Source organism: Sprattus sprattus, assembly GCF_963457725.1.
Source record: "Sprattus sprattus genome assembly, chromosome: 10".
Taxonomy (NCBI): domain Eukaryota; kingdom Metazoa; phylum Chordata; class Actinopteri; order Clupeiformes; family Clupeidae; genus Sprattus; species Sprattus sprattus.
Window position 1 is genome coordinate 20,379,097 of NC_137908.1, and position 27,553 is coordinate 20,406,649.

At 46.8% G+C, this 27,553-nt stretch overlaps 1 protein-coding gene across 1 annotated transcript in view; it reads right to left on the reverse strand.

The window, feature by feature from the left end:
* Window positions 1–27,553, reverse strand: part of tex264a (testis expressed 264, ER-phagy receptor a) — a 63,502-nt gene that overhangs the window by 26,745 nt on the left and 9,204 nt on the right. The window contains exon 2 of the mRNA XM_080846359.1: window positions 21,690–21,911. Coding sequence (XP_080702485.1) covers window positions 21,690–21,911 — 222 coding nt within the window. The remainder of the gene's footprint in view (window positions 1–21,689; window positions 21,912–27,553) is intronic.

Sequence of the window (27,553 nt, forward strand, 5' to 3'; positions counted from 1 at the left end):
CAACTGCAATGTCAGAAATGGGATCACGACAATACACCTGCATTGTTTCTCAGTTCAATTCCCTTTCACAAAGCTGATTCTGTTTTTGATATAGTGTATTAATGGGCAGTTTTGCAGTGGTGTGTAATACAGAGCTCATGAAAGAAACAAGTGGGATAGCACCCATCCACAGATGATACTAGAGCACTCTGCAGTAGAGCCAACGGGCATTCTTCAGCACCCTGCCAGCCATGGCAGCCCAGGGGGAATTCACACAATCACCAGAGCGAGCGAGCGAGCGAGCGAGCGAGGGAGCGAGTGTAAAGACTCCTCTGTAGTTTCAGCTGTGAGGGCTATTAGCTGGAAAGCTGTGCTGTTGTGTTTAGAAAAGCGTTTTACTCCGCTTACTACTTTGCTGTTTTGCAGCAACAGCTCGTCCCCCTTTTTCATGTTTTCAACTTTCTGTCTTGCCGACAAATTGCTAATTGGGTATAGGGCTCCCAGCAGAAACAAAAAAAGGCTTTGTCAGCAGTGCAAGCAGAAAAAAAAAAGTAAAAACCAAACCTGCAAAAAAACCTAAAAAAACGATTTTCTTCAATAAGAGCCTACCATCAGCACCCCGGCAAGTGGCAATGTGATTAGGGGCCTGAGCTGCATGGCCTTTACAGCGGTTACAGGGAAAGATAGAGCCGGAAAGAGAGAGAACAAGAAGAAAAAAGAGAGAGAGAGAGGAGGGAGAGAAAGAGACCGAAACGGAGAGTGCTGAACGTCAGCAAGACACTTCACTTTAGCTTGGCCCATGGGGAGTAGGAGCCGTGCGCCTCTAAACACAGGCGAGGTGTTTTCACCTGCAGTGCAAACTCCCAGCACCGCCCCTCCTCCTCCTCCTCCTCCCCCTCCTCTGGCTACTCTGTCATCCGGAAAACACAGGGCTGAGGGAAGATGCTGTAAGCCCTAGAGGATGGTCTCTGTGTACATCCCCTCAAACTCTCCAGTCTCATATACTGCAGCACACTATGGACTGGCCTGTCACACTACCCCCTAGTTAGCACCATCAAACCACTGGCTAATAGTGTATTTACACTTATTCCAGACTTTTAAAAAGTCCAGCTAATCAACAGAGGTAAACATTCCATCCCAAATTGATTCATTTGGTTCCCCAGCCCATTCATAAATGCATTTTTTCCCCTACACAGACTTCCCTTCTCTGTAACAGCGTAAAGTTGACAGATGTAATTGACATCCTTAAATGACTCATAAATAATAATGGTGGCTGTGATGTGGGCTGATCTTAGTAATTGATGAGCATGACCGAGCGTGGCAGATCTGCCGAGAGACGTGGAGGAGCACTTGGGGGTAAGTAAATAGTGGTAAACACTAACAGGCTCCTGCTGAGCTCTGCAGGTGTGCGCTGGGGTAACCAGCCTATAGATCCACGCCTCCAGCTGGAGAGGGGCCAGCAGCTCAGCTCTGTGGGCACCCAGGGCCAGCCAGGGAGACAGGACACATCCCTGACAGTAACACTACGAAGCTACAGCTTAGCATCAATGCACAGTAATGCTACGTTACTGCTAACTCTGTTAGTTTTAAAGTGTTGTTCACTACAAACTGATAGCGCTATAATGGAAAGAGAGGCAGCTTTGCGAGCGTGTAAGGGCTGGCTCGAGGCTGCACTGTTTACGGAGCTCTTTTCTGCATTTTGGCGCGGGGCCGGGTGGGGTGTGAGCCGAGCGGAGGTCAGAGGGGGCGCTGGAGGGCTCGCGATGGGGAGGATGTGGTGTGCGGTCCGGCATCCTCCCAGCCCACTTGTCAGCTCCACACTCCTCTCCTCTCCTCTCCTCCTCTCCCCCCTGCTCTTGGCGGTGGGCTGAAGTGAGCCTGTTGCCAGGGAAACCATTTCCATCAGCAGCCCCACCACTTCTCCCACCTTTTTTATCCTCTTCCCTTTCCATGGGGATTGGAAGCTTTGACAATCCACAGACACACAGACACGCACACAGACACGCACGCACACACGCACACATCCCCAAACACTGCCATACGTAAAACTCTTCTCCACACACACAAATATTGCGCGCACATAAACACCATGAGATAAGGTATCTCGGCTCCCAGGAGTTCAATTGATTGAAGACTTAAGAACTCTACCTGTAAGTAAGGAGAGTTAGAGAGGCTTAAGGGCTATGAGCACTCAAGAGCCAACACATCTTCTTTAGCCATCTCCAAACAGCGCTGGACGGATACACCTTACGGGTGGTTCAAATCAGTTTACTTCAACTCAACATGGCTAATCTGGAGTAGTTTACCATAGACTGAATCACTGGAACACCACAGGCCTGTGTGATGAATGATTGTATTTGCATTCCTCCAGGAATCTGTGGCTCAACCACAATAGGGCTGTGAAACGTGCCTCACCTACACAGAATACACACAACGCATTTAACTGAACGGAATTAACTCGATCAGGTTTTGAGTTCCCATGCATACCACACCTATCAATTATTCATGAGAACACATCACACAATTAATCATTTGTTTCTGGAGGGGAAAAAAAGCTGTCACACTCCAACCAGAACAATTAGAGGATTTACTGCCCTGCTCAAGGAAACCTGCTAGAGACATAAATGGCAGGCAGAGCCCAGCAAGCTGCCATAAAGTCTCTGGGGACGCCGGAAAAATCCATATTTTAGCGCTTCCCTCTGGCTGGTGCTCACGGAACAAGACACATGAAAAGGCAAGGAGATGACTGGCAAGGCGGCACATTGTTCTCTCTCGCTCTCTTTCTCCCTGAGACGACGGAGTGACGGCATTATCCCAGATTATTAATGCACAGAACTATGAGCATCACGCCTAGCCTGCCTCTGTCTTATCAAAGCCGCCTGACAGTTTGCTCAGAGAAAGAGAGAGAGAGAAACACACAAACACACACACACACACACACACACACACACACACATGCATGGTTGCACATTAATTTACTCACTTTAGTAAACATGCATGCACACACAAACATAAATAAAATGGACACTAAAAGTAAGCTTATGCATCGGTAAGTTTCCCTATAAAAAAAGACTATGTGATTATCTCTGCCATCTCATCTTCTCTTTATATATCTGTCTATCTGTGCTCTGTTGTTGTCTCTCTCTGCGTCTCCAGCTTGTGGTGGGGATGATGCAGGATGCCTGGGCCTGTCAGGGGGAGCAACGGCGTCCAGGCTTCCAGGCTTCCAGAGACGTGAGCTGTGGCGGGGTCAGCAGAGAGGTGGAGCATGTCAGAGCTAACGTGACTGCTGTGGTCTCCCTCTCTCTCTCTCTCTCTCTCTCTCCCTCTCTCCCTCTCTCCCTCTCTCCTCTCTGCCAGTGTGTTACTGTTCGTTACGCTCCAATGCCCCCCCTGCCCGTCTGCCTCCGCTCCCTCCTCTTTGTGCATTTGAGTGTGTATGTGTGTGTGTGTGTGTGTGTGTGTGTGTGTGTGTGTGCGTGTGTGTGTGTGTGTGTGTGTATTTGTGAGTGCAGGCGTGTGTCAGTGCCATCCTGATGTTACTAAAATCTCTCATTCACACACAATCCACTTGCTGCGGTCTGTGACTGTCGAGGTGATGAGTGACAAGTTCCTGAATCGCACAAATCAAATGGTCGACCATGTTGGACCTGGGGGAGGTAAGAAACAGAGAGGCTTGCTGCTGATATATCTGCCCTACTTAAGGAGCACGTCGTATTCAGAGTGTCACTGTGGAAGAGGTAGAGGGATCAGTTTTCATCACCCCTCTTATTCACTTAAATGTGAACTATAGTGCCTCTTAAAATGGCCAATCTTTGTCCAACTCGTCCACAAAAAAGGCCCATGGTCGTAGATTCGGTGGGAGGCAGACGTCCACCTCTCAGTGCCGTACCAGGAGGGCAGCCAAAACACCAATCTCACTCCATTTCTCCTCAAGCGCTCCGAGGCAACTGCCCTGAACCTCCCTTCATCCCGTCCATTAGGTGTGTGTGGAAGAGCGGCGTGTGTGTGAGGAATTCAGTTTGACACATCAGCGAGCACCGACGGGGAGATGCGGGGAGATGCGGGGAGCCGCCGGCACGCAGAGGCAAACTGCCAGCGCATCCTCGTCCGTTTCTTACCACTTTAAGCGTCGACTCCAAACGCAATTTACAGCCCAGAACCGGGCAGACTCATCTCCTCTCCTCTCCATCATCACACCTGCTCCTGACTCCTCTTACCTCTCTTTCTCTCGCCTCTTGCTCCTCAATCACACTATCCTCCTACCACCTGCGCCTCCTCTCACACCCCCCACCCTCCCCCTCACCCCTCCTTCCATCTCTTTTTCTCACTCCTTTATTGCTTCCCCCTTTCCCACCTGTCTTCCACCTTCCATCAGCACCGGGGTGTGTGTGTGTGTGTGAACACAGTCCTTTCCCCCTAGAGCAACAGTAGGCCTGGCACACAGAGACAAGACTGAGAAAGCCCAGGGCCCCTCCGTACTCTGACACAGTGCACAACACTGTAACTGTATCAATCTTTTGTTCTCTGGTTCTCGGCCGCCATACAGACCCAAAATAGAAATGATGTAGCTCAGGCTCCATGTTCTTAAGCATTCTTGTCAAGTTTAACACTCCCAGGCTCTTGTATGTCCAGTGTGGGTGACTGTAGAGATGCAGGTTAATGGCTTCCATGACCTTCCTACTCTCCACAGAGGAGGTGAAGAAATGCTAAATAAGTAAAACAATGAAGGAAGGGGAAGAGAGAGGGAACATCCTGTAGACAAGAGGACAAGTGGCAGTGGGAAATGATGGGAGTGAGGCGGTTTGTTCGTTCGGTCACATGGTTTTGACTGCCCTACCATTGCCTTATGCGATCAATATTCTCTGGCTGAGTGGAGCAATGTGTTAAAATACCACTTCCGCCCCTCTGAGCAGCCCCCACCACCACAACTACCCCCCCCCCCCCCCCCCAGGTCTCCCCGGATCCTCTCCATCTTCTGCTCTCCTCTTTCACACACTGGAGTGAAGGCAACAAACTCAGCCCACTGAAGAGGCTTCTCTTCCCAGCCTCTCAATAGCAAAAAAAAAACAGCCATTTAAATCCTCAAACTGCCTAACCCCCACCCAACTTTGCTCTCTCTGTGCCCACCTCCTCTCTCATTGTTATTTTATGGCGGCCCTCCTGCCAGTCCGGAGGGCTGGTGGGCAGAGAGAGAGAGAGAGAGAGAAAGCTCCTTCCCACGGCTCCTGTGAAAGGGCAGTAGGGGGAGGGGAGTGGAGGGGAGGGGAGGAAGAGCTCAGGTACTGCTGCTGGCCACTCAAAACCCTCTCACTCAAGCGCCCCGCTTTGTGCTCTCAGCTACACAACGCTGCCATTCAACGCCCCTCTGCAAGAGGAAAGAGCTCTTCTCTATAGGGGTGCTTACTTTAAAAACAGCCAAAACTTCCCCACAGAGCATCTCCAGCCACTGCGTATGTGTCATTTTGCCATAGACCTTCAGCTGCATAGAGGAATGTACCTACTGAATAAGTCATGGATTGTAAGAGTATGTGGATGTTGACTGCCAGAATGTGTGATCTCTCAGTGAAAAAGAGCTCTTCTACATACATGTTTGATCTCCTAGTGAAATAGAGCTCTTCTACATACACACTGCACAGGTTTACTTTGCCTTCTTTAAGGAAGCAGGAGAGGGTGAGATGTGGGGGGGGGGGGGGGGGTCAAAATATTCTTCAATATGGAAAGAATTATCTATTGTTGGGGAAATCAGTCTGCTGCACTGGTGAGCCACATTGCCTTTGATATGCTACTTAAGCCTGTGAAGTCAAGGGGGAAGAGTGGGAGGCTTTTTCAGGATGGGAACAAAGTATCTGACCTGCCTCTCCCAATGGCGCCGGGCATCAAAGGCCTCATGTGAAAGAATCCTTGATTTAAAGCATTCATGCTTTAAATGGGCCCCCCCTATTGAGTGACCATCTGATCAAGTCATACCCAGACGTCCCACCTTCTAAACCCCTCAACATCGCCAGGGCTAAGAGATACCAGCTCTGAGAAACACAGACTGGCCAGGAGCTAAGGATGATATGCAATCCCTGATTTAAGATTTAATCAACTTGTAGCCGCACAGTCGTGTCTGATTAACCTCATAAATCTGGGGAGGAATGTGAGAGCACTGCCTATGCTTTGCCTAAATCTCCAGGGCGACAAAACGTGAGCTTTCAGAGAGGGGGTGGGGGCGGTGCTGCAGGTCACTTCACCACAGGGGACAGAGAGAGAGAGAGTACCGAGTGGATTGTTGGAGTGGCGTCGGGGGGGAAAAGAGACAGAAACCCGACTCAGACAGAACCTTCTCCATCTTACATGCTAATGTGGCATTTGGAGGCAGAAGCACAATAAAAAGGAATCAACAGCCTTCAGAATATGCTGCATCAGAGAGTTAACCATAGAAAAATAAAAAACCCTCTCTCTCTTTTTCTCTCGCTCTCCGTCCCCCTCCCCCTCCCTTTTCTCCTACTCCTCCCTTCCTCCTCCTCTCTCACACTTTCTTTCTTTCCAGGCTCTGAACAATTCCCTTTTTCTCTCTCTCTCTCTCTGACTCACCAAGTATCACTCCCACTGTAGGTGCAGACAAATCAAGGGGTTCAATCAAAGTATGGATTCCCTGTAATTGCATGAGTAGGCGGCTGTACTATCACTATCGCTGGAGGTAATCTTTCCTCACAATTAGTTCCATTATTTGAAAAGATCACAGGCTGTTATTCCCCTTTTTGATTGGGGGCACAACGCATTGAGAGGACCGATTAAAGATTTTACCGTCAGCAAAAACACATCCAGAATAGTGGAGGCCAAAAGCCAAAGCAGCCACTGTGCAGATTCTGAAGCAAGCTAGAGAAAAGATATTTGGTGATTGGCTTGATCAATGCTGGCATTACGGCACAGGACTGACACACAGCCCAGCTTCATTCACAGTCTGTTTGGAGCGGCGAGTCCACGTTAATCCCAAACTGGCGCAATGGCCGTTACACGGTTCACATTAACCGCTGAGTGATCGAATTAGGCACTGGCACGTTTGCACGCCTCCGCAATCAGTGCTGCTTTCCGACGTGGGAGACAGACGCACGTTCACAATCAATTTGCCTCTGTGATTCAATCGAGCCACTTGCACACTCGCCTCAGTTCCAAACTAGTCAGTGTAGTGTACCATGTCTCCACACACACACACACACACACACACACACACACACACACACACACACACACACACACACACACACACACACACACACACACACACACACACACACACACACACACACACACACACACACACACACACACACACACACACTCATAAAAAAGCAATAACAAGCTTTGTCGAATGCTGTCAATCTGAAGTTACACAAACAGGAGAGCCAGTGGATGCTGGTAATCAGCTTGAGTGAACAGGAGCTGTATGTAATCAGCACTACTGTGCCTACAGACACGTAGAGGATGCAGGCCCACAGTCCTGTGGGGGGCAGAGGAGCCCTCAAAGTCATGCACAGGGTTGGGAAGGTTACTTTTCAAATGTGATAGGCTACAGATTACTAGTTGTTAAAAATGTCACTTCATGTAACCTACCTATTACATTTATGTGTATATGTTTTTGATCATTGTTCGGCTGGAAGATCCAACAATGAACCTATTTAGCTTCTTGGCAGAGGCAGCTAGATTTTGATTTAAAATGTCCTGATACTTCATGGAGTCCATGATGCCATGTACCCTTAAAAGGTTCCCAGGGCCCATCACAGACTCTCCACCATACTTAACAGTGGGAATCAGGATCTTTCAGTATAGTCAGCCTTTATTTTACACCAAACCCACCTTGAGTACTTGCTTGCCAAAAAGCTAATTTTACTTTAATCTGACCATGAAACACAGTTCCAGTATTAATGAAACTCCAGGTGCTTACATTTGTGGTTAAATGACAGAAAAAGCATTTTCTCTGACATGCCTTTCAAATAATCTGTTTGCATGAAGATGGCTTCTGATGTGAGTTCTGGAGCCTCGGTGACCCAAAGATGCAATTTTTCCCTAGAACTCTCCAACAGTGATCTTTAGGGATCTTTTTGTTCGTTTGCCATCCTCCTCACTGTGTGTGGGGGTAAAACACACTCGGGTCCTCCTCCAAGCAAGACTTTTTTTTCTCAGACTAAATTGACTTTAATTAAAGGTTGGATTTTTCTCATATTTTACAGTATTACATTAAGCTAATTCACCAAAAGGTTCAGAAGTTCAAATACACACACACACCTTTCATGCAGGAACACACTCAAACACTCTCACTGACAGGTGATGAGCTCATGAAAAGGATGTGCTTACTTATACAAGTCAGAAAGCTAGAAAAAACATGGCTCATGTCTGTTCTCAGGCAGTGTCATTCCAAACCTTGGATCATCAATCAAGTGATTTCATTTAGTATGTAGTCCGCTTTATTATGCAGAACTAATGATTCGTTTATTTCTCTGCGGAGAAAAGAAGCACTCCAAGCGTGGTGCTTCCACGGAGGTAAACACTCTCACAACTGAACGAACCTGAGGTGGAGCTGCAGCCGAGGGCAGCTTTGATCATTCATCAGAAACAATCACTTCTCACGTTTTCCCCTGCCTTGGCTCCTATCCCCCAGAGACAAACCAAATATGATCAATATCTCCTCTCAAAACAATGGCGTTCCTCTGCTACAGTAGCGCTGAAATGAAGCATCGACTGAGAGGGCTGGGGCCGTCTTCAGGCCTCTCCAGGCTCTGGCTCGGGGTTGGCTAGGCTCAGTAGGTCACCAGGGAAACTCAACGGGGCGCTGAGGAAAAGGGCAGGTGTTGAATACATTAGAGTAGAGGAGACAGGTGACGGATGGACTTGCGTGTGTACGCTAGCTGGGGCAGCTCTGGCTCTGCACTTGATCACTTGTTAAGAGAGCGTGCCGTGTTTAATTACTGAGCCCTGTCTCTGGCATTTCACCTGCAGCCTCTTAACCTAAAAAAGCTCTGAGCCTGTTCTAGGTCACTGCTGGGAGAAAGAGGCCAGGCATATACTGCTAGAACTTAACTGCTCACCCCCGGTTAAAAGGCTACAGCCTTATGGAGCATGAACTCGAACGTAGGATTAATGGGACTAAGCTCTGCTACACTGTGATCTCCCCTGGGTATATGGATTCACTGTTAAACAAGTCTTTGTTTTCTGTTGTGTGCATAATTCCCCTGCAAATCCTGCCTTTAATATCTCCACAGAAGAGATGAGCATTAAAGGGGCAGAATTCGTCTGTGCTCTCACGGCCAAAGACAGCCTAGACCCTTTTGACTTGTTTACACACCTATGAGCAGTGACTGACGCGTCCACAGACACCTGCGGAGCCTGATGGTCAAAGGGTTTGGAGAAGATAACTAGGTGAAGCCCAATTCATTATCTCATGTTTGCACCAAATCCTCTTGCCGTATCTGTGTCCCCTTTCGCAGGGATTAACTGGGTCGCCAAATCCTGAACCCCTGAGATAAAACCAGCCACCTTGGAAATCCACCCAGTGCTGCGTATCACAGGGCTCCTCATCCGAACTGCCTCGCTGCCAAATGAGCAAATAAACGCACTGATGCTCCGGCCCTTCCTCCAGCCCTCCCAGGGTCAACAGCCCATGATGATTGGGTTCTGACCCCCCCACCCACCCCCCCCATCCCCTTCATCAGAGGGGAACAGCAGTCCATGACCTGGCCAAGCAAAAGCCAGACAGCAAACACCAGGGCCAGTCGATTGCCTCCAGGCTCAAAATATCACACTTGTCTCAAGGGAATGGACAATGGTGTCACAGGCTGCTTCTGTCAGAGGGCAACAGATACAAATTTGAGGAGGATCCACCATTGTTTGAATCGGCAATTATTTGTTAATGACAATCTGCAGATGCAGGTACACCATGGCTACTTCATATATTCTGAGCATTATCAGGGCTAATTGTTCATATTTACTGGTTGGCCATCAATTATCATTTTGTTCACTGGTACGGACGTTGTAATTGTCCCTTTATGGTTGTTTGGTTGAACTGTTATTCATTGGCAAAAGAGCTTGAAGAGAGGGATAGGAGTGTGCAAGGAGCGCAGGTTAACTGAGGGACCTATAATGGGGAAGGGGAAGTGTTTGACAATTACTACAACTTGTCAATTTTCTACAGCTGTGTCAATCAGGCCTTAATTTGTCTTACACCTTTCTTTGTTGACGCCACAGTCATTTTATGGCCAGGCCCAGAGCTGAGACAATGGCTCTGACACGGCACTAAGTATGGCTCTGTGAAATTGAGGGGTGCAGGAACCCGTGATTTACGCCTTTTGCACCTTTTCCACTCACTCCTCTCCCTGTGGTCTATGGAGAGTCCCGCTGCGCACAATTACAGCTTAAAATACCAGCTTGCAGGAGGCAGCTTACAGCTCCAATCGACGTGCCTGATTGGGCACTTATGGACAGCGCAGGGAGTGACCAGAGACTCTTTGGAGCATTAATGACTACATTTAAAATCTCCTATATTTGAAAGGGCCAGTTGATTTACTTCCAGCAAGGCTAATTATGTTTTTTTTTTGTCTTTCTGGCTCATGGTTGCTAGTGTACATGAGAGGAGTGCCGTTTCCTGGTCGTCAAAGGGGCCTTTCTGAGGAAACACTAAATGCTCTTCTGACATCAGTAAAGGCTTTTTAAGGTGGAACTGAAAGGGTGTTGCTGATATCCAGAACTGAACCGTGCTCCTGTACCACAGTTACTTCATCAGCTACTTCCTCTGTGGACAGGAGCTGGCAGATCTGACGTGAGCCCTCAGTGTGTGTGTGTGGTGTGTGTGTGTGTGTGTGTGTGTGTGTGTGAGTGTTTGTGTGTGTGTGTGTGTGTGTGTGTGTGTGTGTGTGTGTGTGTGGGTATGTGTGTGTGTGTTTGTGTGTGTGTGTGTGTGTGTGGGTATGTGTGTGTGTGTGTGTGTGTGTGTGTGTGTGTGTGTGTGTGTGTGTGTGTGTGTGTGTGTGAGTGTGTGACTGTGTGTGTCAGTTTGTGTGTGTGTGTACCCAGCTCCACGGTTCTCCTGCTTTCATTAAGAAGGAACTGAAAAAAAAAAAAACTCCAAGTCCCAGTGGTGTTCAAGCTAGAAGCCCTGGGAGCACACTCTCACTCCCTTGCCACGGTGACACTTTAGACACAAGGTGTTGGATGATACGGCTTTGTTTGCAGCCTACTGGGTCTCTAAGACAAATCTGCAGAGACTCGCGTTCACCTCTTTCAAATCTGGGTTCCCACACACCCCTATCTCATCCTTGACTAGATAGTTAGAGTAGAGTTGGGGCAGAGTAGAAATACACTGGATACCAAGCTGCTCAATTCACTCAATTAAGCAGAACTCAAAGCCTGGACACCCACTAAGTCTCTGTAAGCCATAATATACACTGTAGAATGTAAGGATCCAAGTCATTGTAAAAAAAAACGTTAAAATAAACAACTCATCCAGTAAACAAGTGAATAAATAAAGAACTGGAATACCATGCTCAGAGGGGTTGTAAACAGTTGGCCTGCGGACAGGGAGATCCAGCCAAACAATGATGCAAAGTGCTGTTTCCAGGAAAACGTCAAGATTTTGGTGTCCATAGAGAGGTTCTAAGCCCCAAAAGAGAGAGATGTATCCTTTCTTTTTCAAATAAAATTAAGCATTCTCTTTCCGCATCTTCCTCTCCTTCGGAGCCTGATACTACATGAGTCAAACAGTACTTTCATTTTTTTTTTTTTCATTTGCCAGACTTACATACGCACATACACAGAAATACTTCTTCAATAAAATCTCTTGCCAATGTCCAAGGCTACATTGAGATGCACAGGATGGACAGGTGGTCAGGCAACTTCAGATGGATAGCCTTTCTCTGTGTAGAGACCACAGTGAAACATGCTTGTTTGGCGGCAAGGTAATCTTCGATTTTTCTCATAGCTCAGGAGATTCAAGTATTTATTTATGTACATACACCAAGGTGCCTTCAATTCTTTGCTTGTTACTGTCAGAGCTTTTTACTTCTGCCTAAAAAAATCAATGTCCAACACATGGATGTATCAAAGGAGCGGAAACTCGGCAGCAAGATGTGGAATTAATATTTAGTGCCCCATGAAAAGCAAGCAGACACAACACTAGGAAGGAAAGCCGAGGTCAGGCTAGGCTGGGCACACCACAGCACTGGGGTGTTAGTGGTTGGCTGAGGCAGTGAGGCAGAGGCAGAGAGAAGGTTCTAGACAAGAGATGGAGCACAGTCTAGATATCTCCAGTACCCCAGAATGCCCACAGGTCCCCCCAGTCTTTAACGGTTCCCCTCGGCCCTGTCACCCCACTAGCTCCCCCGGCAGCCATGTCCCTCCATCAGATTCAGGGAGATATCAACCTGAGCTGTTTCCGCCATCTACTGCCTTGTGCAGACTATCGAGGAGTAAACATACCTGCTGGGAGGGTTACAGAAACAATGCAGAAAATCTCATACAGAAATCTAAAGATTCAAATTGAATAAATAATGGATGTGTGGTACTTAAGTCACAGCTGACATGATAGTCTGCCAAAGTCAACCGACATTTTTCTAAGCTGGTGGGGTGCAATGTGTGGGTGGAGCTGGCTCTGAGGGTTGTTTTTCTGACCCACGTCTCAGTTGGAGGAGCTTGCCATGTTAACACTACTAACATTCAGCAGACTCACACAAGTACGCACACACACGCACACACACGCAGACACACACACACCCACTCAACCTGTGCGCACACGCACATGCGCACACACACGCACACACACACAAATACACACAAACACACTCAACCTGCGCCCGCACACACACACACACACAAACCCACCCAACCTGCGCACACACGCACACACACACACACACACACACACTGAAACCCACTCAACCTGCGCACACACATGCACACACTCACACACCTGTCAGCCTCCTCTCAAAGGCATCAGCCTGGCTCCAACTAATTGCCAGCATGGGGTCTGAACCACAGCAGAGTACGGGAGAGAGAGAGGAGAATCAATGAACAAACACACAAACAAACAAACAAAAAAGAAAGGAACCAACAAGCCCAAAATCAAATAGTCCGTTTCAAACCTCTCATAGTAGGTCCATGTTTTGCCTCCTCTCTTGCCAAGACTCCACTTTCTCTGGCAGTTGAGGTATCAAAGAGGCCAAGCCAGGCGCAGTATTTCAAAGAATGAGGTGGAGGTTATTAAAGATTGAAAAATAAAATAGGAGACATGCAGTTTTATTCACAGAAAGTGAAAAAACTACTTGCAAGCTGTCTTTGATGACTAATTAATCCTGATGAAGCAGTCACAGCAAGGCAGAAGCATGCAGAGCCAGAGACAGCGCATAGGTGTTAGAGGAACCATCCAGGGTTATTTGCATAGCTCTGTGGATGGTGATATCCACTTTCACTGGTAACATAAAGAGCAAAGGGGGGAAAATAACAAGCCGAGTGACAAGCACTTCATCTCCAAGCACTATAAATAAAAGGCAACTCCTCCATTACTAAGAGTGAGCACAGAAAGCCCACGGTGCCCTTCACAGCACTACACTTCATAGCGCTGTTGACGGAGAGCACCTTCCATTGCACATGCCTGGAGAAGCCTAGGCTGACCGTCGCGAGTGGCAAGGGGGTCCCCTTAGGGACGGGGCACCGAGCATGAAGCAATAAAAACCATAATGGAGGAAACAATACTCTAGGATGACATCATCAATTATGAAGGAGCCATCTTTCTCTGTGGAGCTCCTGGGTGGTCGCACAGAAATCACACAAACTTTATACATGCAAGCATACACACCTAAGCCCTCTCTCTCGCTTGCTAGAACACTCACACCACAAACACACACACACTCTCTCTCTCTCTCTCTCTCTGATGGAATTCCAGCTCTCTCTTTGATGACATCGTTTCCACGACCCTGGCCACAAACGCATCCATTGCCGGTGCAAACACACTGGAATAAAAGGGTCTGGGGGCCGGAGCTCATGAAAGATGCAGAGCGCAGGCCACGGATCAAACAGGGCCCTGACTGGCCCCCCTCCTCCTGAAATCTCTCCTGTGCCGACAGACCTGTCTCTCTGTTCTGCAGGTTCTAAGGCACGAGTCACACTGACACACATCCCCCTCCTCTCTCATCACTCTTTTGGAGGACCGACTCCTGCCATTCACTGCTGCTTTCCCCCAGCACATTGCTCACTCAGAGAGGCTCTCACTCACACCAACACACCTTACACTCAGGGCTACAAATGTGGAGTATTCATGAGCATCTGTAAAAGAGCTTGGGGAGCCAGAGCTAATAATTACATAATGCCTGTGGCAGAGTGTAAGACTGGGAAACCATTGCTGTAACAAACAGATCTAAGTGCCTTGAGCGCCAGATATGGTCTGGGAGGCACAGAGCGTTTTAACTATAACTACATCCTGCCTACCACTCCCTCAATCTGTGTCCTGTGCAGCATCTGTGCTCATGCCTAAATAGCAGCATCCTATATGAGATACTTGGAGCCTATGTTGGAGTATCCCTTCATACTGCACCTGACTGAATCTCATGGGGACTGTGTGACGGATGTGCCGTCACTACACATACATGGAGGGGGGGGGGGGGGGTGACTGTCTCCCTTCGCTACAGACTGTGCTTAAACAGGTTCCCTGTGGGCCTTGACTATAAAGCCTCAGAGGGAATTAGACTTGGAGCAGATGCTCAGAGAGTAAATAAATACAATGGTTTACAAAGAGCTCCACAGTGCCAACAACTAATTTCACTCTCAATCTTTTTGATTCTTAAAATATCAGTTCTCTGAGTAGACTAGCAAACTGGGTACACTTGCTCAGAGAGTATTGGTCAGTGTCAGTGTCAGTGTCAGTGAAATTGAACTCTGGACTTGAACCTCAGGCATGAGAGGAGGGCATGCTAGCAAGGACATTAACACTAAAACTAAACACTAAAACTAATGGGTGCTAGTATCTGTCCCTAACATGTCTCTTAAGGTGTTGGGGTTTACTCACTGCACAGCTCTCTACCCCCCTGACTACCGTAACACACACATAACATAGATGTGCACTCTCAAAAGCACAGTTGATGTAGGTATGAGGGCAACATTTCCTTCACCCAACTAATCAGATAAAATCTTACTCTAGCCCTAAGACAATATAGTCACAACCAGGCCTGGATCTACCACATATGGTACCGGATGAGCACCCAAAGGCACCATCCACTAGGTGGCACCAACATATCTGAACTTAATATACATTTATTTCTTTTTAAAGAGATGCAAGGGATGTCAAAAATCTGTAGGATGTTTGCTCACAGCTCAGTTTTCACTGGGACCAAGTCTGGAAACTCTCTTTGCAAGATGGATCGTTGGGTCATTCTGAGTGAGCTCCAATCAGCGACCAGTGGGAGTGGCTAAGCGCAATGAGGATGCAATACATTTGTTGGAAATGTAGTTCGAGCTAGAAGAGGTGATACAAACAGAAGTACCATCACTAACAAACATCAGAAGTACCAACGCTAACTAACATCAAAAATTGAATCCGTAAATGTATTCATCAAGGGCAAAGATATTGTTTACTTACTACAAGCTGGGTTTCAGGAAAGGCTAATATTGCACTTGCACTTGTTTGATTAATCTAATTTTTACCCCTTATTTTCTACAGAACAACAACGTCCTAGTGTGCCTTGAGTAGTTAGCTCTACTAACTAGTAGTCAGTTACTCTCTGTAGTAGTGTGCACTGAGCATTGAAGATTACAGGATCCACAAAAAGGCAGATGAGAATAAATGTAATGCAGAAGTAACAAAAATGAATGAAAATGATGAAACATGATCATATCACGACTGTTTTAATCAAATCGGGTTTACATTTATCAAATCGCTTGTGGTTTATCACTAAACTTTTAATTTCTCTTCCATTTTTACAGCTATTTTTTACTTTTTCTCATGCAGTTTCATCGCCTCCATTTTTATCAATTAATTATTGTGCCTTCCACCTCTCATAGGTCAGCACACAGACATGGAAGTTCTGTGCAGAAATGACTTTCTTCAAAGCAACACCTTTTTCTGTGAAACTTCTGAATGAGCTTGTGTCGGGCAGACCTCCCCCTAAAGAACCTCCGTCTCCACTGGTATAAACTGCTCTGTACACTACCAGAAATGTGTTGTTTGCTCTGGACTGTAGAACAATTACTGAGCTCTGAGTCAACGTTAATAAGTTATGGTCTAATCATTGTGATTGGCTGATAAAATAATTATTTAATTGCTACATCCACTAATTACTCAAATCATTTATGTTTGATTGCGCCCTCCTTTGTGTCAATGAAATGAGCAAATATAGGTAATTCCACAAATCCGTACTACGCAATTGCTGATGCACGAAACCCGTTCACGGCGCTCATTGCCATATGAAATTAAGGCCCTAAATATGGCTGGCGGGAACCACCACAAACAGTATTTTATGTTTAATTCAACAAATGAACAGCTCCCTAGACAATGGGAGAATAGATGCTGAATAAAATTACCATCTAAGAGCTAAAGAATCAAGTTTCAGCCTGGTAAGGGTGTCTACACAAGAAAGGGGGGGGGGGGGGGGGGGGTGGAAAGGGAGAGTGTGAAAGTAAGAGGGAGAGAGGAGAGAGTACATAAGAGAATTGCTTGATGTGTGAAGTGGCCCACTCTAAAATAACTCAACAGCCCATTTTAGCAGTCTGACTGGCTGACTCAAACCTACAACCAACAAGCAAGATGGGATTTCATGCCAGATGGGAGGTACAAATCCCATCACACACCCAAGTGACTTTGAAACTACCCATACTTAAAGGAACAGACAAAACAGCCCCAATTCCATGTTCCATCCCTTTACCCTTCCTTTGAAATCAAGAATTTTGCATATGCACCGTTCCTTTTAAGTAAACACAAACTAATACGCCTAACATTTTCCACTTCTTTTAGCGAGGCATGGTTAAGTGGATTAAGGGAAAAGCCCTGGCACCTTTTGCTGGTTAATGCCATCTAAAGGTGAGTTCCTCATCGGGGAGTGATCCCTGAAGTCGGCACCCCATCCCCAGGCTCTGCTACGCAGAGATGGGTTCATAAGAGGAGATTTGGGGAAGACCTTGCTAAATCCCCTTTTAATTTAGCCAGCCTCGACTTTTTTTATCCTTTCATTTTTCTCCTCTCTTCTTCACAGGGTGGTGTCGCTGGAGCTTGCCCAATCCCCGTGGGCCCGCTGCCTGCCCAGTACTTACCCACGTGCACATGGACATGAATCTCTGCCTCTCTCCCTACCTGTACCCCCACCCAGCTCCTTAAATCCCCAGCATGTCACCCACCTCACATGGCATATACACCAGCCAAAGAGCACAACAGGCACGCATAACTACGCACACATACACTCTCACTCTGTACATCGCATACAAACCCACAAACACAGACAATTAAAATCACACCCACACACCCACACACCCCCACACACACACACACACACACACACACACACACACACACACACAGGGCCTTCCTGGGTTCTGGAGGTCTGGTGTCCCTGTGACGTGCTCTGATGTGGAGCTGAAGCTCCCTGTGAGGTGTGGGTTTGGGGTGTTTATGAGGCCCATGCGGGCGGCAGACCTGCAGCAGCGGGGGAGGTTTATGAGCTGCCCTTGGCACATTAACAAGGATGGAGAAATACTGATGAAGTGTGTGAGTGGAAGTGTGAGTGGGTGGGTGTGAATACGTTGGAAGGAGATGGGGGGGGGAGAAAAGATTGAGGGAGGCAGATGGGTGTTGGCTGCCCATTTAACCCTCTGCTCATGCCACCTCAAGATGCCCACAATCATTGCCAAGACACGTGGCCAGCTTTTGCAAACGAGCACATATACATTTACACCATCTAATTATACCGCCACCCCCACTACACACACATATGAGCACATATATATTCACACCATCTCATTTTACCCCCCCCCCCCCCCCACTACACACACATATGAGACCATATACATTCACACTATCTCATTTTAACCCCCCCACCATTCCCTCTTGCTATAAAACAATTCCTCTTGTTCTAATGTCTTTGTGTCTTCTCTCCCCGCCCTCTCACTATCTCTTTTTAATCCTCTTTTCTTTCTCTCGCCTCCCACAGTGTAATTCTCTACCTTTGTCTTTCACCCCTTTCCATGTCTTTTCTTACACGTTTTCCTCTGTCTCTCTAATTAGAGCGCAATCTCTGCACCTGCAAGTTCAGAGATAGTAAAGTTGATTAGCACTAGTATAAAAATGCAGCCTTACTTTTAATAATGGCTAATTCTCTGCTGTGGCTGGGCCAGCTGGCTCTCTAATCCCCACCCCTTTGCCCACTCTCCTACCCTCTCTCTCTTTCTCTCTCTCTCTCTCCTTGCTGCAACACTCTGTGGAGGGTCTCTGCAGTGTACAGCAAAGATTAGCCCTCTCTTGTTAGCGCTGTGTTAATTACCCTGCTCTACTGATTTCATTGGAATAACTGGCTGTGGCTGTAGTGTTAAAAGTGCAGACGGAGGAAAGAAATTATTGGAGGAATGAAGAGGGGATGGATAAAGAGGGGATGGATGATGAGTGGATGGATGATGAGTGGATGGATGATGAGTGGATGAATGAAGAGTGAATGAATGAAGAGTGGATGAATGAATAGGGGATGAATGAAGAGGGGATGGATGATGAGTGGATGAATGAAGAGTGAATGAATGAAGAGTGGATGAATAAAGAGGGGATGAATGAGGAGGGGATGAATGAAGAGGGGATGAATGAAGAGGGGATGGATGATGAGTGGATGAATGAAGAGTGAATGAATAAAGAGGGGATGAATGAAGAGGGGATGAATGAAGAGTGGATGAATGAAGAGGGGATGATGAGTGGATGGATGATGAGTGGATGGATGATGAGTGGATGGATGATGAATGGATGGATGAAGAGAGTGTGCAGCCCTTTGGCAGTCCTGCACAGCCTCGGACACACCGACCCACGATGCACTCGCCCGTGCCCCAGACTCCAGTGCTCCCTGCGCTGCTCTATTAATCATCCAGGACAGGCCTTCACCACTGCAGCCCCCCCTGCCTCGACCCTCCATAATTCATCTGCTGCATGGGAACCCTCATACATGTCTATGGCCACCCGATGCCCAACACTCTTTCTATCTCTCACTCATCACCTCCATTTCTCTTTCTCGCCTCATTTTCTTCCATGTTGATCTCTCTCTCCCTCTCTCTCCTTCTTTCTCTCTCTCTCTCTCTCTCTCGCTCTGTTTGTCCAGTCTCTCCCACCCACACTGACTATAAACATGTACCTAGTTTTGTGCATCATCTATCTATGTCATTAACTCTGGTACACCTTTACTAGGTCAGCAAAGCTGTTGCATTCTTTCTAATGAGCTGTCGAGGGTTCCTGGGTCAGCGCATCGAGCTGGACCGTGTGACAGGCCTTGACGTAACGTGACGGAGAGAGAGAGAGACAGTGGAGATGGGTCTGCTGGAGATGCATCGCTCTTTCACAGTACTTACATCACCTGACTGCTTGACAGCAGGGGAATTCTTATGTAATAAAATAACCACAATACTTGATGTCATTTTCTGTTTGTGTGTCTGTGTCTGTGTTTTTGTGTCAGTGTTTGTGTATACACACGCACACAGAGGAATAGATCTGGCCAAAAACTTTCTGACTACTTTTAATTATGTCTTTACTACTTTTAATTGTGTCCTTTGCATTGTGACAGACAAAAAGAAAAGGCCAGATAAAAGTGCAAAACAAAATGGCAGAGAGCGGAGGGCACTACCACCCTCAGTGTCTACAGCTGATGCCGTCATGCAGAATGGTTGCCATGTTGGCTGGGCAGCAGGGAAGCAGGCATGGAGGCTACTGGGTAGGCAGGCGGGCTCGTGAAACTCTCTGCCTGTGTCTTCATTATTAGATCTCTTCATCTCTGTCTTTATTTATCTCTTGCTTTTTCCCTCTCTCTCATTCTCTCTCACTCTTGTTCTCATTCCCAGGCTGTTCTCCGACAGATGGAGGACCCCATACCTCAGAGAGCCCCATTGCCAGCACCTGTGTACTGATGGCACTCCTCTCCTCTCCTCTCCTCTCCTCCCTCGCTCCTCAGCGCTTACACACGGCTGGGTCTCCAGCAGAGAGGAGCCAGAAGGACGAGTAAACAACCACTCCACTGCCCCCCCCCCCCATCTCTCTCTTCCTCTCTGCCAGACATGGACAACTCTCTCCACCTGGGGGGAGACCTTTTCAAATCCATGTTTATCCAAAGCACAGATCCATATGGTTGGGGTTCCTGGGTAGAGTGTTGATGTTGATGTGGAATCAGGGGCTTGGCCTCTCTGAGTGCTCAAGAAACTGCCTCACAAGTGTGAGAAGAAGCAGTCGGTCTTACTGAAGCGAAGGATTCACCTCCGCCATCAGCAGTTGCAGCATGTGAGCATGCTACGGTGAAACCAGTTTGGAAGATATTTTTCATAACAAGCACGACTGGCCTGAGCTTTTCATCTTAATCAGTGTATTAAGCAAAGTTTTAACAAACTGGAAATTCAATGCTTTCAGTTACATTCTATGTAAATACCGCTCCCATGCCACATTAATGATTACAGTAGCCACCCAGGTGTAGGAGTTAGCCTGACGGACCTCTGGATTACTTAACTTACGTCATACACTTTGTCTCAGTTTTAGACATCCTTATAAGACTCTCAATCCTTTATTGCTCTGCATGCTTTTTCATTGTGAAAGCACACAATAATGTGTTTCAGAACTGAAATTTCACAAACTAACACTACATGTTCCCTGCCTTCAGTGAGACATGAAAGGGGGTTGCATCCGATCCGTTACCGTGTTATGACCTCTTCAGGTCCACTCAGCTAGTCCACCCTGAGGCTCTCTCCTTCAGACGTGCAGCCCGGCACCTTCCGGCTCTCACCTGTCTCATTATGCATGCAGGATGATGGCCAGCAATGAATGCAAGTGCGTAAATGTCACAAGGAAATGTCAATAGCTTCCCAGAGCCGAAGGATATAGAGCTCAGTGCTGGAAGATGGCACACATCCTTACTCATTTACAGCATTCATCCATTGTTAATATCTGTGATTAGACGGGTCGAACTGGTGATGAATTAAACAACACAAACAGGGCTAGGCTTGACGATGACGTAGGGGCTTAACGGACCACAAGCCATGGAAAAACACAATGTATTTCCCCGTAATTATAATCAGCTCCTAATTCTATGGGAACTCATGGTTAAAGGTTAGGCCAGACGCAGGGTGTAATGTGTAAGTGTAATGTGCAATGCAACAACCCACATTCAGGTATGGAACTGTGGCAAAAGTCACTATCTAAAATCCAGACCATATAAATGTTGAATTGGTTTGGAATGTTTAAAAAACTCTTAAGCCAACACTTCCCATGGCCGTCTTTAGATGTATATTGTACTTTTCAAACGTGTTTCGTTATTAAATATGTATTTTCTTAAACACACGCTTGAGGGAAAAAAACAAGTATTGTGCAAGCAAGGATATTGTAGGGTGGAAGACATTTTTACATATGGAGCAGAGGTGAATGAGGAATAACCCACTGATTCTCTACACCTGAAATAACTCACTTCAGTGCATACCAATGATGCATGGCAACAATGACTGGATAGTTGATGTAACATCATGCTCACCTCAATGTAGTATGCCAGTTCAGGGTAGACTCTGTAGGATGCTATGTAAGGGGATATGGGGCTTCTGTTGGGAAAGGTGGTGGTGACGGCGTGGTCCACCTCTGGGAAGGACATCACACTGAAGCCATAATTCTCATACTCCTTCAAGAGATCCTCGTCTGGTTTGGAATCTCCCTCACTCAGAATGCTGCCCACTGCATAACGGCACTTGTCTTCAGGCACCTGAGAGAAAGAGAGATAGAGAGAGAGAGAGAGAGAGAGAGAGAAAGAGAGAGAGAGAGAGAAAGAGAGAGGTAGGGATGGTGAAAGACAAGATGGATGTCATTAGTAAAAGCACACCGATTTCGGATGATGTTAAAACCTGAAATGCATTGCAGACTCTCTTCGGGGATGTTTTCTGTGATTACTGGCAAGCAATTACTGACCTCAAAAACTATAGCCTTCCGAGAATTGAAGATGTACTCGTCATTTAAAATTGTCATTAAACCATTTCAAAACCATGCCCTACAGACAAACTTATAAAATGTTAACGACATTATTTAAAAAGCACATTAAGCTACATCCTTTTAAACCCCTATAACTAGCCTACCACATTGGCAGCTAAAAGAGTTCAGATCCAGGAGAGATGAATTATGGGAGCTGCTGTGGAAGGCGTCTTCTTGCTTTATGTTGTGTGACCAACTCCCTCTGTGAGGCGGCTGGCAGCATAACCATGGTGCAGATGGCGCAGGGCACTGCTCATCGCCCCTCCGGCCTCCGACTCCCCATCACACCACAGGTACCTCTCTCATCTGTCTCTCGACTCCACCGGCTGCTTGCACACCACCCTCATCGGCCCAAATGCCAATGCCAATTCTGCTTGTTCCCACTGCTGTTTTAGTTTGTTTGTTTTTCTACACTGACACATGTCTAAATGTATTGATGGTGCAGAGTGCACCTCCACATGTGTGCTGACGGCAGTAAGTCAGGAAAGCCAGATCTGAAAGACTCCCCACCAGAAGGACTGAGTACAGTGGGAGGCCTGTCACTGTGTACTTCAGTCCAAGAAAGACGCAATAACAAACAGCCTGGAGCAAAATGCCTGCATCCATGCAAGTCTTCAGCTGATGCATCAACTGGTTCTTTAAGGACTGGATTTATATGCATGCGTTCCATATTTAAAAAAAAAAACATTCTTTCTTTCATCCTTCAGGTCTAAAGCCCATGGAAGTGGGTGAAAGTCTCCTCTTAGAGTGAAGTGAGAGGTAAGAGTGAAGTGAATCTGTAGACGTCCCTAGGACATCAAAATCCCTGTTTTTATCACACGTTTGTTCCTGTTGTGTGCCAGGCGGGTGTGAGTAATGATGACTGACACTCTCCACAGCGCGGCACCAGGCAATCTGTTGGACACGGCACCAGAGGCCCCGGCACTCGGAACCGTCTGCCCGTCACACTGGAACCTGCAGGCACCGTGACTCAGAGCACAGCCCACAGAGCCCCGCCTTCCCCTTTGTCTACAGCACACAACGGACACTAGACACACCACTTGGCCTCTATAAATTAGCAAAAACCGCATCTACTATGGCTCACATTAACAGAAGGCCATCAATGACATTACGATGCTTGCTCTGATGAGCCCGTCAGTGCATGGGCGGCAGTATTCATTGCTTGTACTTCAGCATGTCTGCTCTACTCGCCCACCTTCACCCACAGACAAGGAAAGAGTGTCACAGACGGTGTCAACAGACTTGCAGTATAATGGCCACTGCCTGTCAATACTGGGCTGCTGTGATAAGACCCAGCTAAATCCACATAAGTGAGCCAGGGAAGACAGCTGACCACCCACGGCCTGATCACACTTAATGTAATTCCTTCCCTCACTTTCCCTCTCAATGTGTTGGTCTGTGTGTGTGTGTGTGTCTTGGTCTCTATCTCTTTCCTTCTCTCTCTCTCTCTCTCTCTCTGTTCTAGTCTGTCTCTCTCTGTTCTAGTCTGTGACTAAAGGCTTGTTAGCAAAGTCCCAAAGTCAACTAATGATCCCATTCAGTGTACTGGCCATCATTCACCACCCACACAGATGCAGCCGGAGCGCAAATCTCAGCAGCTCTCCACACAAAACACCCGAGAGACCACAATCCCTATGTTCGCCCTGCATCCATTACCCACACTTTTGTCGAGAGCACCAAATTTACTTGAGAGCATGACAACAGAGGGTCTGCAGGATCAGACCTCTTCTCTGGTCTATCCGCTGGTCTTAATCAGACACCGTACATGCTTAACCACTCACTAGGGGGGGATGTAGTACGCTAAGGGCAAGCTGAGAGGACAGCAACTGGGCTGAGGTTGTGTATGCATGAAGTGTAGCAGCAACTGATGTGGAAGAACTGAAGCGCCTTCTTTCTCTTTCTCTCTCGCTCTCATCTCCCTTTCTCTGGCTCTCTGCATAATTGGGCACAGAGTTGTCACTTTGGCCCATACTGCTGTGGCTGTGTTGGCCTCCATCAGATCTCCACCAAGCAAATCATTGTGCTCCCCCTCCCCTTGCGCAAATCGCTGCACACCCGATATATTATCCACTCACTCAAGACTCTGTCGTAAGAAAGAAATGCCACAGACGAAAAAAACAAGTGATCATGTTATTTTTGGGCAGTCGAGTTGACAGAGCTTTCCTTTATCTTCTCCACACCATTCAATCTACCCCCTCCTTTCCCCCATCCTCCAAATGCATGTAAGCTCATTATTTCATATCTCACACAATAAGAGGGAAGTGAAAGCACCCTCGGCCCACGGGACTCAAAAGATGGCCGACGCACCAAAACATTGCTGTTCCCTCTTCAGCTTGGTTCCTCTGAGTAAGGCCTCCAGAGGCCTGTTGGGGACAAAAGTAATTTTGAAACCAATTCTCTGCTCGAAGGAGCGAGGGGCCCCTTTCTTTGACAGATGACGGCTCTCCGACAATAAAAAGGTAGGCTTGCTGCGGAAATTCTTTATTAGCGGACACGTAACGAGGATTTACTTGCCTCATTTTCTCCTGCTAGCTCTCCCTGCAGGCACGGAATTCTGGGAATACTTGATATTCTCAATATCATCCCAGCTCAACATCAGTCATCAGTAATGCACCGGGGGGGGGGGGGGGGTGTCTTTCTTTCCTCCATTTTTGAGGAAAGAGGGTGAACGTCTCTGCACCAGAGTCTCCAGAGGGGGCCGGATCTGCATAATTATTGGGCAGGTAAAATGAGGGCTGGAAAACCAGCTCATGAAAAATGTATCTGGCAATCAGAGAGCCCCTGTCAGATGTAGCCAGTTCCCTTTCAAAATCAACAAAAAATGTCTAAGATATCGGCAGACCGGTATCGTTTATCTCATGTTAATAATAGGTGGGTAGGTTGACGGACATTGTCCACCCCACATTGTGTTGTTCCTGCCTCCTACCATCTTTGATGATGTGGGATCTGAGAGGAGGTTAACAGTTCCATTTCTTATTTTAGGGTGAAATTATGACCATGTCGGGGCAACTACAGAGGAAACCTCATCTCGTCTCTCCTTGGGGCTCCTGTGGGAGGGGTCAGAGGTCGTGCCCCATAAAGGCCTTCCAATCAGGGGGACAGGAGAGCCTCCATCAAGCATGACCAGGTCGTGGTCAGAAGTGTCCCAGTGTGATTGATTGTTTGTCTAGGATTTTCAAAGCATTAAAAATGATGGGAAAACGTTGCATTCACTCCCTGGGGTTGGGCAAGGACAATGTCCTCAGGTCCTCATGCAATGAAGCATCGTTGGAGGCGTGGGATTGATCTAACACACAAAAGAGATAAACTACATGCTTTATGCACAGTGGGATGTTCTTAAAATATTTACAGTGATCTCAAATGTGTGTTTGTGTGTGTGTGTGTGTGTTTGTACCAAAAAAAATCTTAAAACTCTCTGCAGTGGTTGTCTGTGTGGATTCCAGCTATTATTGAATTTCTATGCCTTTATTTCACTTGGTGAAATTTTTGAATGATTGGACTCTGATATTTGGCTTGAGTACATGCATTGCATATAATTTCAATAAAACTCACACATCTCTTTATCAATTGCCTCAGTAAATAATTATTTTCATTTGACAACACCGTTAAATTACGCATTTTTCAATTTTTCTCTCCCCCAGTCCTGATGAGCTCCGTGTGCTCTGATTGGTCAGCTACGTGGGCATTAACGATTGTGCTACGGGATTGCGTAATCTTGTAACAAAGAAAAAGGGCTAGAATTCCAACAAGGCATCTGAGAAAAAGTGGTTTCTGTGAGGGCAACTCCTGCTGGCATGTTCTTGGGCTTTGTGACCCCCTCTGTGCCATTTACGTGTACAAAAAGCTATAGAACAGACTATTGGAAAAGGGAAAAACCAGAAAAGCATAAGAGGTCCTCTTTAAGGTGTTGATGTGACCCAGGTAGTGCTTCAAAGAACTGTACATGTGCCACTGCCTCCTCCAACAAAACAAACTGAACTACGGTAAGGTTTAACAGGAGCTTACACATTAGGTAAGTGGTTACAAAACCTTCCAAATCACCTGTAGCCAAAACACTTCAGTGCATCTTGATGCGTTACCTTCTCTACTCTATTTGTATTGTAGCCCATTTATTTTCTACAGTTCCAAGTCAAGAATCGTTTTCTTGATATTGTGTAAATATAAATCACAAATAGCCCTGAGCCTGTCTGCTCGCAGCTGAGGGATATCAACTTGACAGTGTCCAGGAGCCAGTTAAAAGAAACTACATTGGCTTTAGAAGAGAAACACATAGTTGTCTGCTCCTGACACCACAGAGATGGGAGACCAAACCAACTGTCAGATATTGTTGTTGTCAAACCCTTGGACTGCAAGTCATTAGCCCCCTATAGGCAGACAACATGGTACACAGATTCACACGCAGGCTGAAATTGAGACTAATCGTGCATCACTCTGGAGGGACAGCATACTCTCAACTGAACTGCACCGCATCCAAGCTGAAGTAATGAGGTAGGAAATGGAGAATACAAATAGCTGTAGTCAGGACAAGAACATGAACATATAAAAAGAAAAGTTTACACATGAAACATGAGTATTTTGCTAATTTTTATGAGTTATTTCATTTCACCAGGCTCGTCCCTTAAGACAAATTATTATTTTATTTTTTTATTTGTGAGCCCCAGCTGAGATGACATTTTCCTGACGGGAAAGACCAAACGACACGACTGTGAGAGCACCACATTTCCCTTCAAATAGAGTGTGTCTGACAGGGCAGAGGTCAGTCGGTAGTTAGGATGACAGGTTTGGATCACAAATGGGCTCCAATTTGGAGTGTTAGGCTCAGCACTTGTCTGATTGCAATCTAGCCACCATGAGAAGGAAGAAAAGGTCACCCCCCCCCCCTCACCAGCTCTTTAGGAGTGTCTCCTCACCACAGGGACACCAATAATGCTTCAAGGAAAAAAGTGAAATTGCTTGTTCTTCCACATAACATTGGGGGAAATGGAGGAATCCACATGTAATTGGCTGTGTGTGAATTGCAAGAGACAAGTGCTGGTCAGGGCTCAAACCAGCAGGGCTTCAGGACCTATTTTCACAGTGAAAATAAAGAAAAGAAGCTCGGACTGAGTTACAATGTAGTTCATAGATGTCAACCTAAAATGATTGCCTGTTCAAAATGTCTTATGTTTGGTACATTGGATTTACTTCCGCACACAACTGCTACTGCCAACTGTCATGAACGCACTAGCAATATCTCCAGCAGCTGTCACCTCTGTCTCCAATTTGCAAGACAGGTAGAGGAAAATATAGAAGTAAGTGAAAATCACAGGTGTTTCAGAAATTCTCATCACCCCAGGATCATCCTGTTCACTCCCTGCAAAAGAGATGTGATGAGGAGGC